Source organism: Poromitra crassiceps (genome assembly GCF_964638095.1).
Source record: "Poromitra crassiceps genome assembly, chromosome: 5".
NCBI classification, from domain to species: domain Eukaryota; kingdom Metazoa; phylum Chordata; class Actinopteri; order Beryciformes; family Melamphaidae; genus Poromitra; species Poromitra crassiceps.
In genome coordinates this window covers 66,467,319-66,480,580 of record NC_139642.1, presented here as the reverse complement: position 1 = coordinate 66,480,580, position 13,262 = coordinate 66,467,319, and the positions used below count along the sequence as shown (strand labels likewise).

The window sequence follows — 13,262 nt, the reverse complement described above, 5'->3', positions numbered from 1 at the left end:
CGGTTTTTAGTCCGCACCAGAGTTCGAGTAGGAGCGTTCACACCGACCCTACGGACCGTACTAAAGGGGAAAGGTCCGATAGACTGGACTAAACAAGGCTGGTGTGAACCCGCCCTAAAATGCAGTTTCAGAGGTTCTTCCACCCTGACAATACCGAAACCGAAATTTTTGTTTTTGCCACTTGATCGGTCCCTCTATTATGCACCTGTCTATTATGCACCTGTCTATTATGCACCTGTCTATTATGCACCTGTCTTAAAGAATAGATGTGCAAAGCGTTGTTCAGCTTTCAGCCGCTCTGACAAGAATAATATTCTGGGAGAAACACAGACGACTTCCCATGAATACTTGATGTTTTTCCACTTTGAACAGATCAAACAAAGATGTGGGTTACACTCCAGCTCCCCCACGAAAGACAGGGAATACATGGATGATTCTGCTCTCTCTCGCTCTGTCAATCACTGTCTCCCCCTCTCTTTTCATCTCCCTAAGTAATCCACGCACACCTGAGAGAGACAGAGAGAGAGAGAGAGAGAGAGAGAGAGAAGGATTAAGGTTGCAGTAATCAAAGATTATATTTTCTATTCATGCATCGCCACAATTACCTAAATCTAATAATCCTCTCTCTTCAACTATTCAACTAAACCGATTTGCAGTCCTTTGGGTAGAGAGGGGGGGTCTGTTCATTTGTGAAAGTTGTCCTTTTATTCCCCAGCGGCAAAGAGGCAAGAGATGAAAACAACAACACAGAAGGTAGAAGTACAGAGAGAGAGAGTGCGTGCTGGGCCAGCTGACCTCAGGGGGGCACTCTTATCTCCTGCCAACTTCCTTGTTCAAATGTTTCCAATTCTGCTTCACGCCACAGACACGCCACGCAGTGCACGCACACTCTTAAGGCCGTTTCACACAGATGCGGTGCAAATGCGGAGGCGGAATGCGGCACGAAATTCCGTGCGGATTTTTCGCATTGCAACCTATACACACAGGTCCGGTGTGAATCATTCACAGTCCCATGTTCATTTTCCATCAGCGGAAAAACAGTGTTCAGTGTAACCAGTAATTGGTGTCACTCCCGGGCTCCCGTCTAGTAGGACAGCACCGCAAGCCAGCTGTACTAGTCGGCTAATGTCTGACCAACAGACACAGCAGCGAGACGAGCCATGAAAAACAACTGGAGGCAGTGAAATTTCTATCAGCGGAAAAAACAATGAGAAGAGAAAATGGAGGCAGTAGCAGCGGTCAGCGGACCCAAAATGTGATGCTAAACTGCTAAATGGCACTTGGATACAAATGGCTAACGTTGCTCCATCCATTTACAACAGTGGTTTACAACGTTCGCAAGAAGGAATGTGTTACATAACAGCTACATTACCATCTTCAGTGGATCCCAGCTGCTGGGCGATCTGAAGATCTATTGTCATTGATTTCGGTGTTGATCGTCATGGTGTTTGTCATATAAAATTGGATGTTCAGAAACCAAATTGATGGTTTGGCAAGAGTAGTGGAGGGATGACATCAGCTGTAAACAAAGGATTTTATTGGTCAAACGCAGGCTGGAATCCACGGACGTCAATGTCCATCCGGAAAAATAAAATGCCGCACGAATGTTCGGCCAGTTCAAGCTTCAATTACAACTCATTAAAAAAGAAAATTGCAAATGTCCGTGCCGATTATTCGCACGAAGATCCGCACGGGCGTGAAACGGCCTTTACCCTGTTCGTCCAATAGGAACTATCACATATTCATTCACATCTCGTGCATGAATTACGTTACTTTGGTTTGCATCCCAGAAATTGGATATGGTTCAGAGTTGAATGGATGCGATTGCTGTCTAGATGTCTGGAAGGAAGTCACATGATATGTGTGTTCCTCTCTGATAGTATATAACAATATACAGGGATGTGTAGCAGACAGTGAGGGGCGGAATGACCCTTTAAACAGCCAATAGCGAGGCAACAGTGTTACAACCAAGTGGCAACCTCCGTCTTGGAAAAATGGCGCCGACGCGGCCGTGCCAAATACTGCAGCTCCTCGAATGGCCACTTGAGGCTGGCTGCAAAAGGGAGCCATTCACCCCAATGTTAAAATGCCATAAATACAACGTGGTATAGACGAGTGACAACCGTAACACGGTTGTACTGTGATGTCCGCTCCAACAAGATTTAGCTTACTTGACACGTGCTTTTTCAATAAAAACACATTTATGCCATGACTTTACATAATGTAGGCTATATTTATGTGCATCATTTAGCCTGTGCTGTGATGTGCAGGAGCAGCAGGTAGCCTACAAGTTGTAAAACTACCTGCCCTGAATGAGCCGAGTGGGGGTGCTTGTTCACTATTGTGAAAGTTATGTGTTGACAACATAAAGATCATGGAATTGGATGGTATCATGAATGTCACCGATAGTTAACGTTCTATATTGTAGGCTACAGGGAGACCACATCAGCCCTGCTGAACAGATCTGTATTTGCCTGGCTGTAGGCTGAATTGTTTTATTCAGGCTATGATCTGTGATGTGCTGAGATATCCAAATTGGCATGAAGAGATGACCCCATGCAGCCGCAACCCGGACTGGATCGAGTGGATCGGAGCTTCGAAAGGAAGAATGTCATTGCTTTATTGCAGTTCACCAATGACCACAGTTGTGAATAATTCTACGCCTGAAAGGTGTGGTTAAATGGTTAAGGCCGGGTTTAGCGCCGAGGGGAAAATAGGGACTGCGCCTGACCACGACAAACTAATAGCGCTGTGCCTGGCGTTAAATGCTATTTTAAGGCCAGGTGGATGATAGGGCCCGGTATGTTTATACACTATGTTTATACACTATGTTTATACACTATGTTTATACACTATGTTTATACAGTCTATGTTTATACAGTCTATGTTTATACACTATGTTTATACACTCTATGTTTATACACTATGTTTATACAGTCTATCTATATACAGTCTGTTTATACAGTCTATGTTTATACAGTCTATGTTTATACAGTCTATGTTGATACGGTCTATGTTGATACACTATGTCTATACAGTCTATGTTGATACAGTCTATGTTGATACACTATGTTTATACACTCTATGTTTATACACTCTATGTTTATATACACTCTATGTGTATATACACTCTATGTTTATATACACTCTATGTGTATATACACTATGTTTATATACACTATGTTTATACACTCTATGTTTATACACTATGTTTATACACTCTATGTGGGCCAAATTCTTCCGGGTCCTTTTAACACTTCCGGCGGTCACTGCGCAAAATAAGAGAGTTGTTTTTGGAGCGGACAGTAAAGGGGTAAAATAAAGAATGTAGCCTACTACTTTGAGCCGGTACACAGCAAGCAAGCGAGTATCCACTGTTAGCCAGGTCAGATAACGTTATCGTCGACAATGACGAGCACTTTCTTGTAAAACATACCTGGACTCCAACAAAGAAAGCTTCAGATAGTTGTCTCTCCTCCGAGGCAGCGCGAGCCACTAACGTCAATAAGACCCGCAGACGTTAACGTAATTCCCTGGAATGCGAGACTTAACGAGCCAGTTACATGGCGTTGCATTCTTAGACATTGCCGTTTGCTTTTATTTGGTATGTTACATACAATTGGCTAAATTATTAGTTAATTCAGAGTTAGATGATATTGGAGCAGCCAGCCATTTTATTTTATTTAATTTTTTAGCCGGGAAGTTTTGATACGGCCACACAACCGGGTCAAATGGGCGTGGCTACATAAGGTGAATAAAAAAGCAAAAAAGCAATACGTAAATACATAAATAAAGAATAATAATGACAACAACAACAATAATAAGCATAAGCTATTGGAGCAGCGCAGCCATTTTTTATTTTATTTTATTATTATTTTTAGCCGGAAGTTTTGATACGGCCACACAACCGGGTCAAATGGGCATGGTTACATAAGATGAATACACTGTTTATACACTATGTTTATACACTCTATGTTTATACACTATGTTTATACACTCTGTTTATACACTCTGTTTATACACTATGTTTATACACTATGTTTATACACTATGTTTATACATTATGTTTATACACTATGTTTATACATTCTATGTTTATACACTATGTTTATACACTATGTTTACACACTATGTTTATACAGTCTATGTTTATACACTCTGTTTATATACACTCTATGTTTATACACTGTTTATACACTCTATGTTTATACACTGTTTATACACTATATGTTTATATACACTATGTCTATACACTATGTTTATACACTATGTTTATATACACTCTATGTTTATATACACTATGTTTATATACACTATGTTTATACACTATGTTTATACACTGTTTATACACTATGTTTATACACTATGTGTATACACTCTATGTGTATACACTCTATGTGTATACACTAGGGGTGTCACAATACACTAATTTCACGATACGATACACGATATTGGGTTCACGATAACGATATGATACGATATTTTAACAATATCTTTTTTAACAAAAGTAAATAATTTTTATGTATTTATTTATCATTTATTTAACTATGTGAGTCCCGTTGAAATCGAAACCTCTTTTCAAGGGAGCCCTGGGAAAATACTGGAAAAATAGTCTTTCATTTGAAATACACAAAATACAAAACAAATGCTGTTTTTGGAAATTGTTATTTTATTTTATTTTTTTATTTAACCAGGCAAGCAAGTAAGAACAATTTCTTATATACAAAAGCAGCCTGACTGAGTTATTATAATAACTAGAAAACAACATGGAAGATAATGCTTCTCTTGCAATAGAATGTGTCACATTGTCACAAACTAAATATTTGTTGCATGGTGAAAGAAAAATAAAGTATACAATCTATTTCTTAAATAACTCATGCTCAATGGTCCCTAAACTTATGTAATGTTATGTACCCCTTGAGCTGTTTTGCCATGCCAGTAGTAGTCTACCCCCTCACTCATGCGTGTTGATTCTGCTAAATTTGTTCTATTATTATTCAGGAGCAAAAAAAAAAAAAAAAAAAAAAAAAATTAACGATATTTGACGATACGCATATCATGACGTTTCGATATCGCGATATATCGTGCGACGAAATATCGTGACACCCCTAGTATACAGTATGTTTATACACTATGTTTATACACTCTATGGCCCCTATCGTTGCATCGGCGTTGTTTCTAGGCCGAGCGCCTGGCGCTGCGCAAATCAGTGGGCGTGGACCAGCGCACTTGATATCTTCGTGTTGGCGCTACACGCAGCCTAAAGCATTACAACCACGCCTTTTTAAGCATAAAATTATGCACCGTCAGTTCATTGGATAAGTGCCATAAACGAATCACAAGCTTGCCTTTTAAGCTCCAATTCCAGTGGTCCAGTAAAACCAGACCAAGCCAAGCGCTCTGCTCCCCCCCCCCCCTCCCTTCATCCTGTCTGTCTGTCTCCATATATAGGCTATTATTCCATATTATTATGCTTCTCAAACCAATCTAACTGCAGTTTAAATACTGCAAGCATGTAAATACGCTACTATAGCAAGATCAAAGTGAAAATAATGTTCTAAACGCATCGGATAGAAAAAAATATAGCCGGCTGGATGTCATGAGATTAGATGAAAGTTTGGCCAGAATGATATCGTTTTCTCTCTTCTCCCCCACTGCACGATGCAACATCCTCTGAATGACACCTATCACTTTTACTGGATCTGATTACTTTATTCTATTTTATTTACTGGATTTTATTATTGAGTATTTGTATTTTATTTGGCCTATATATGCTCCAGCCCCCCCCCCCCCCCCCCCCACCCCCTGCCCACAGGCTCTGACAAATATGTTCATTCTCAATAAAATCTTCAGTAATCAATCAGAGTGGCTTTAAAAGCCAGATTGGCAGCAGCTGGCGCAGTGTGATCATGGCAGACCAAAACAGATGAGTGCTGGCGAATCAGGTGATATATCTGTCCACCATCCATTTTGAATAGCTACAAAACAACTCTTTACTTAAGTTGTTTATTCATCTATCCATTCAGGTTCAAATGTACCATCGCGCACTGTTTGGGGAGGGGAATTACCCCGCCGACGCCCCGCGCCCAGTCCTGGACCGCCTGAGTGAGCCGCCCCAGGTGGCCGTCTATGCGCTGCGGCTTGTTCAGCACCTCGGACAGCTCCGCTGCCACAGACGGGGGAAACATTTGGAAATAATTCTAACTACTATGCTTTGCACACAGAAAATATAAATACAACAGACAATTCTGTAATGAATAGCTGTAATGAAGAGTGGGGTTTGAAGAAGCGCTACACAAAAGTTTCTCCAGTTTCTTTCTCTCTTTCTTTCTCTCTCCCTTTCTCTCACATTAAACGATATACATGCCTATAATGTCAATTATCTGAATGAAATAATAATACATATTAATTCGGAATATTAGTCATATTAGTAGCCTAGCTAATTTCGGGGGGGGGGCGGGGGGGTAATAAAATGTTGAGCTATATTAATACAACGTTAATATTGCTAATCAAAATGTTCCAAAACGATTTTTTTATACATCAAATATGTGTAGTTAGACAGCTATCCCATTTGAAAAAGATCAGACAGATATAACTCTGCTGCTGTCTGGATGCTGCACATAAATGGGGATGATTATGATAGCCTAAACTAAATAAATGAAACTGTGCATTGCAGCTTCACCCAAAGCCTGAGAAGGGTTGCCACTGCATGCTGTAATCTTCCAATCTTATATTCTATTGTATTCTAAACTATTTTTTTCTATATATTCTATTCTCCATTCACTATCCTGTCCCCGGCGCACTGAATAGGCCTGGTTTTCAAAAGCGCAAAGCGCTAAATTTACGCCAGGTCGGAAGATATCATTAGGCCGGTATTTAAGGCCGACACGCCTATTCTCGCCCATTCTGGGACTGCGCCACGCCCATTCAGCCTAAAGCGCATTTGGCAGCGTAAAGCCATGTTGATATCTTCCCGAGGCAGGCGCAAGGCACGTTTTTTGGCGTTTAAGGCCCGTTTTAGCGCCGAAGGCCTGTGAATAGGGCCCTATGTGTATACACTCTATGTTTATACACTATGTTTATATACACTCTGTTTATATACACTCTATGTTTATATATACACTCTATGTTTATACACTCTATGTTTAAATACACTCTATGTTTATATACACTCTATGTTTATATACACTGTGTTTATACACTGTTTATACACTCTGTTTATACAGTCTATGTGTATACACTATGCTTATACTATGTTTATACACTATGTTTATACACTATGTTTATACACTATGTTTATACACTATGTGTATACACTCTGTATATACACTATGTTTATACACTATGTTATACACTATGTTTATACACTATGTTTATACACTCTGTTTATACACTATGTTTATACACTCTATGGCTGCAAAGAGAAGTCTGATTGTACAGAAGTCAATGGGGAAATGAGCTCACTTCTCAATTGATTGATCTCAGTAAGATGGCCAACGTCCATCTTTTTCTACAGTGAAGTCTCAGAGCGCTCCATGCTGCAATAACAGATCACTGGCCCTTTAATTATTATCTCTCCCTCCATCCCCCCGCCCTTCATTATTCATCCAGTATGGATGCTATCACACTCTCTCTCTCTCTCTCACTCACTCTCTCTGTCTCTCTCTCACACTCTCTCTCTCTCTCTCTCTCTCTCTCTCACTCTCTCTCTCTCTCTCTCTCTCACTCTCACTCTCTCTCCATCTCTCTGACGTACATGAGTGGCCAGACACAAGGAGCTGCACTCTGCATAAGGACACACATTCCTCAAGGACACATCCACATACAGAATGCATACGGCCACTCGAGAACACACATGCACGCACACACTCGCACACGCACACGCACACACACACACGCACACACACACGCACACACACACTTAGAGCACTTCCGTAACCTAATCGTTTCAGACAAAATGAGTCAGAGGGAGATCATCTGATAGGCGTGTGTGTGTGTGTGCGCGATGCATTTTTATATAACTCACCTGTTTATACACTCTATGTTTATACACTCTATGTTTATACACTCTATCAAAGAGATGTCTGATTGTACAGAAGTCAATGGGAAAATCACCATAATTCTCACCTGATTTATGACCTCAGGAAACACTTTTCCAATGAGTTTATGGTCTCAATTGCATCTTCAATAAAGATGTTCATTTATGGGTTAGGGTTACCATACAGATGTTCATTAGGGGTTAGGGTTACCATACAGATGTTCATTTAGGGGTTAGGGTTACCATACAGATGTTCATTTCCTAAATTATGGTCCCATTTAGAGTAAAGTAGAAGATAAAGCAGAGTCTGCTCTGGGGCCTGATTGACAGATTGCCTGTCCAGTGACTGCACTGCTCATGGATTACAGACCAATAGCAGGCGCAGACTGACACAGATGCTGCAGCTCTGTCTGCCCCCTGAAAACAAGATGGTGACAGTCAAAATGCCAAACCCCAGGCTTCAAAACGAGAGTCCACAAACCAGTGGGTGATCGCACGGTGGCTATGCCTACGTCCATATTTTTAAGCAGTGCAGCCACTTCTATAGATGGCTTTAACTTGACAACAAACATTCTAAATTGTCCCTAGCTTATTTCCTGTTGCAGTGTTTCCTCTAGAATCTTTTTCAGGCCTGGAGGGACCCAAAGAAACAAAACCTAAACCAATGCGGCGCGGCACGGCACGCAGGATGGCTTCGGTCAGATGGCGCAGCAGGCGGGCGGTCTGCAATAAATGTATATGTGCATTCACATTTTTGCTCACTCTGTGGTATATTCAAGACATACATGTAAAGGGACAGCTCACCCTAAAATCCAAAATACATATTTTTCCTCTCACCTGTAGTGCTATTTATCCATCTGCACCAAAAAAAAAACACACATTTGAAAAACTCAACAGCATTGTCTCTTTCCAGAAATCATGACCCCCGTTACTCAAAATAATGCACAGACTGTTGTGAGCAGTTTCACGTAGGAGCTATTTTCTTTTGCAGTCTCATAGGAACTAGCTAGCAGCTAGCGGCTGTAGTTTGGTCAAAATAAAATAGTTCCTACATGAAACTGCTCATAACAAGGTCTGTGGATTAGCTTGAGTAACCGGGTCATGATTTCTGGAAAGAGACATTGCTGTTGAGTTCATCAAATGTATTTCTTTGGCACTTTGAGCACCACAAGCCGAGTGCCATCCAGTTCCATTGTATTGGAGAGAAGGCAGAAACTCTGCGGCCGATATCTCCCAAACTCAGGCAACTAACACAAAACGATGTAGATGGATATAGCACTACAGGTGAGAGGGAAAATATCCATTTTGGATTTTAGGGTGAGCTGTTCCTTTAAAACAAAGTGATCACAAGGAGGATGACTTAATAATAAAGTGCATTTATTATTGAATAAATAAGCTGTGTAACTTATTGCAAAACATTACAGTGATTTAAACTCATGGTGAATGATGTTGAGTGACAGATACCAGGCAGACAGAATGATGTTGAGTGACAGATACCAGGTAGACAGAATGATGTTGAGTGACAGATACCAGGCAGACAGAATGATGTTGAGTGACAGATACCAGGCAGACAGAATGATGTTGAGTGACAGATACCAGGTAGACAGAATGATGTTGAGTGACAGATACCAGGCAGACAGAATGATGTTGAGTGACAGATACCAGGTAGACAGAATGATGTTGAGTGACAGATACCAGGCAGACAGAATGATGTTGAGTGACAGATACCAGGCAGACATTCACTTAAGTGGTGACTGTCACAAATCACTGCTGCCATATATCTTCCTTGGCTTGGAGTAAAATGTGACCATGGCATCATGGACCATGATGGTGTAACAGACTGTTCTGTATCTGTTATGGTGTACTCTTAATGACACACTGTTGCCTAGCAATAACACATCGGGTGGATAGGATACATTGGATGTTGTAATGTGACGTTACCGCAACATTGATCATAAAGGCAGTATGGATTATAACGTTATGTGGAAATATCCAGTAAGCCTGCTTGTTGTAAAACACTGTTTTGTCTTCTTGAAGTGCTGCTAACCAGTTTGTTAGTCTGCAGTAACTTTCTCCTTCACTCTCATACACACGCACACATGTCAACACGGATCACTAGCAGCAGACACGGTTATTAGATAACGTTAACTTTTCCTCACTTCAAAACTCAAAGCACGTGTCTAATCGTGTTTACAGTTCTCTAGTAACGTTAACCAGCTTAGCTTAGCTTACCCTTCTCGTTGAGCCCCGTTTGTCCATATTAATGTTACGTTACCGTTTGTCCTCATTAACGCGGTGCGTCCGTGTCATGCTTGAAGGTCGATTTTCATAGTTTGCAGCTAACACACGTTCTACTTTTACAGAATGTGAAGTGCTCCCATACTTTAGATAAGAGTTTAGTTGGAAAGTTTCTGGTGCCTCCGCCATCTTTGCGCCAGGCATGGGTCTCCCGTCTCGTCTCCTTGGAGACAACACGTGATGTAGTCAGTCCGCGACACATGAAGTGGCCACTGGCCAGCTGCATGCAAGTCGCAAACAGCAACAGCAAACAAGCACAGCAAGTAATTTCCCCCACATTTCTTCTAGCGTGGCGGGCTCCTCGTTGGCCTGGCGGGCCCGCCAGGCCTGTAGAATGGTAGGGGAAACACTGCAATAGCTAACAGGAAATAAGGTAGGTTTCAAACGGTTCCCTAGCAACACAATTCTGTGAAAACTGTCTGTTTGTGACGTGTGTGCGTCTGTGTGTAGCATGAGAGGATGTAGCCTAGGCCCCTCCCCCTCGCTCCATGAGCGAGCGAGAGAGAGAGAGCACGGTTCGGTGGCCAAGTGAGGTTGACAGTGAATGGACAGAGAGAGTGGCGCAAAACCAGTGAAACATGCACACATGTAGTCAGTCACGCATGCACGCACACACACACACACACACACACACACACACACACACACACACACGGAGAGGGGGGCAGCTCGACAACACATACACAGATTAGCCGATTAGCTTGCTAAAGTTGCTGACGTCTCCACCTCTGCAACCGAGCAACAGATTTCAACGTGGTTTGCACCACTGGAATCAGCGTGACTTGTACTTGTGGTGTATTGAGTCCGGATTTGCTTACGTCCGTAGCCTAGTGTACTAAACCTGCACAGCTTATTTCACCACCTGGGTGTGATGTACATATGATATGGGTGTGATGTGTGTGTGAGAGAGAGAGAGAGAGAGAGGGAGGAGAGAGAGAGAGAGATGTGTGTGTGTGTGTGTGTGTGTGTGTGTGTGTGTGTCCTACCGTCTTGGGGCAGTGGACGTATCGAGCCAGGCTGATAATCAGGTCGTGTGTGATGGGGTCCACCAGGTTCCTGAAGCTGGCGTAGCGGTACAGCACATCATCCAGAGAGGTCGACTCCATGCCAAGATCCTACACACACACACACACACGATCAAATAGAGCCCTCGTACTCACTTTATTGATTACACAATTATTCTACAGTATGTACTTTTACTGTACTATAGGTACTAAATTAGGGCTGGGCGATAAATCATTGTTATCATTTATCGTCTTTCAGTGGAATCATATCATGATGATAATAGATACTTCAATATCGTGACATAGATTTCTGTTGTCTAACTCTAAATTGATGATGACAAGCAAATTTTACTTTAAAACTCTCATAAAACGATGTATGGTGGTAGGAATATTATTTGAAATATTTCTGTAACATTCAGTTCAATGAGATGAACTATGAATTAATCAGATTATTTAATGTGATTTTGCATACACAAACTATATTGTGATTGGAGACAAAACGGTATGAAAATTTCACATCACGATTATAGTGACCATCACAGTTATCAGTATTATTACGTTGTTAAAATGTGCTGAAATTGTTGAAAATGTACTGATACACTCACTGAAATCATTTCAATAAAGCCTGAAACGCACAGGGAGCGAAACTTGACGCTCGTCATTTGATTCAACCATCACTATTTGGGGGAAAAGGCCACTAATTTATATGTAATCGGGCACAATTGACCGATTAAAAAAAGTTGTTATACCGTAGTTTTGAGCCCGTCATAAGCCTCTTCTAAACATGAACTGTGGATTATAACATAGAATCAGTCCGCCGCAGTTACCCTGCTAGACATGACTCAATAAACCGCTTAATCACTTTCTAAACATGGGGAGAAGCTCCGGCGAGGTTTGGAGCACAGTGCTGCTCCCTGGCTACTGCAGAGGAAAGGTAGGCTACAGAATAGGCTACAATTCTCTCCTCTGGATAAAATGATATGTTTTGAATGCATTTATTCCTCTAGTATTCTTCTCAGAGATCGACTTTGCAGCAGGAAATATAGCCTATTTTGTTCGGCACGTCATTCTGGGCAAGCTTGGGATAGAGGCTGTTGTGTTGGATCATCCTACCTGTCTGTCAGTCTGCCGTGCAGAGGGGGTGAGAAAAAAGGCAGCGCTGCAGGGGAAATTTGTGCAATTCTGTCCAAACTTATTCTAATTTCATCATGACATCCAGGGATAGGCTATGTTTTGCTAGCCGATGTGTTTAGAACATTATTCTCACGTTGTAGTCTTGCTAGTGTAGCGTATTAATGCCTGCTGTATTTAAACTGCCGTGAGATTTGTTTGAGGAGCACTTATCGAGACAGAGACGGAAGTGGGCAGAGAGGTGTAAATAGTAATAGAAATAGTAATCACAGCCTAATGCATAGAGATAAATCCTGAAACCTTCTCGCAACAGTTCTAGCCTAAGCCAGTGGTTTTCAAAGTGGGGTCCCCAGCAAAAAGGGGGGATAATCTATTTTCACTATAATTCCATGCCATCCATAAGTAACACAATCTAAGATAGTGTAGAAGTGAGTAACTAGGCTAATTATAACCATAACAGCACAAATAATTGACAAAAATCTCGAAATACATATACAGTATTTACTCTAAGAAATGAAATAATGAGAAAAGGAACAATTATTGATGGTTAAAACTGAATAATGACATCACAACAGTCTAATCCTAATGCTAATTTAAAATGAGATTTGGGCGTTTTGGGCAAAAACTGCTTGTGGGTGAGAGTATCAGCAGCAGAGCACACGTCATATTTTCCCTGGGACCGCCTCAGGTGCCAGGTGCTGTTCCGTCCTGTAGTCCTCTCACTGGGTGCTAATGCAATGCTCCTCACTGGGTGGAAAGCTAAGAGGCTTGACAGCATGGGAAACATGGCA

At 41.5% G+C, this 13,262-nt stretch overlaps 1 protein-coding gene across 1 annotated transcript in view; it reads right to left on the bottom strand.

Moving 5' to 3' along the window:
* Positions 1-13,262, bottom strand: part of lrrc75a (leucine rich repeat containing 75A) — a gene marked incomplete at its 5' end in the record, with an annotated part of 111,931 nt that overhangs the window by 71,212 nt on the left and 27,457 nt on the right. Inside the window, one exon of the mRNA XM_083637090.1 lies at positions 11,323-11,451. Coding sequence (XP_083493216.1) covers positions 11,323-11,451 — 129 coding nt within the window. The remainder of the gene's footprint in view (positions 1-11,322; positions 11,452-13,262) is intronic.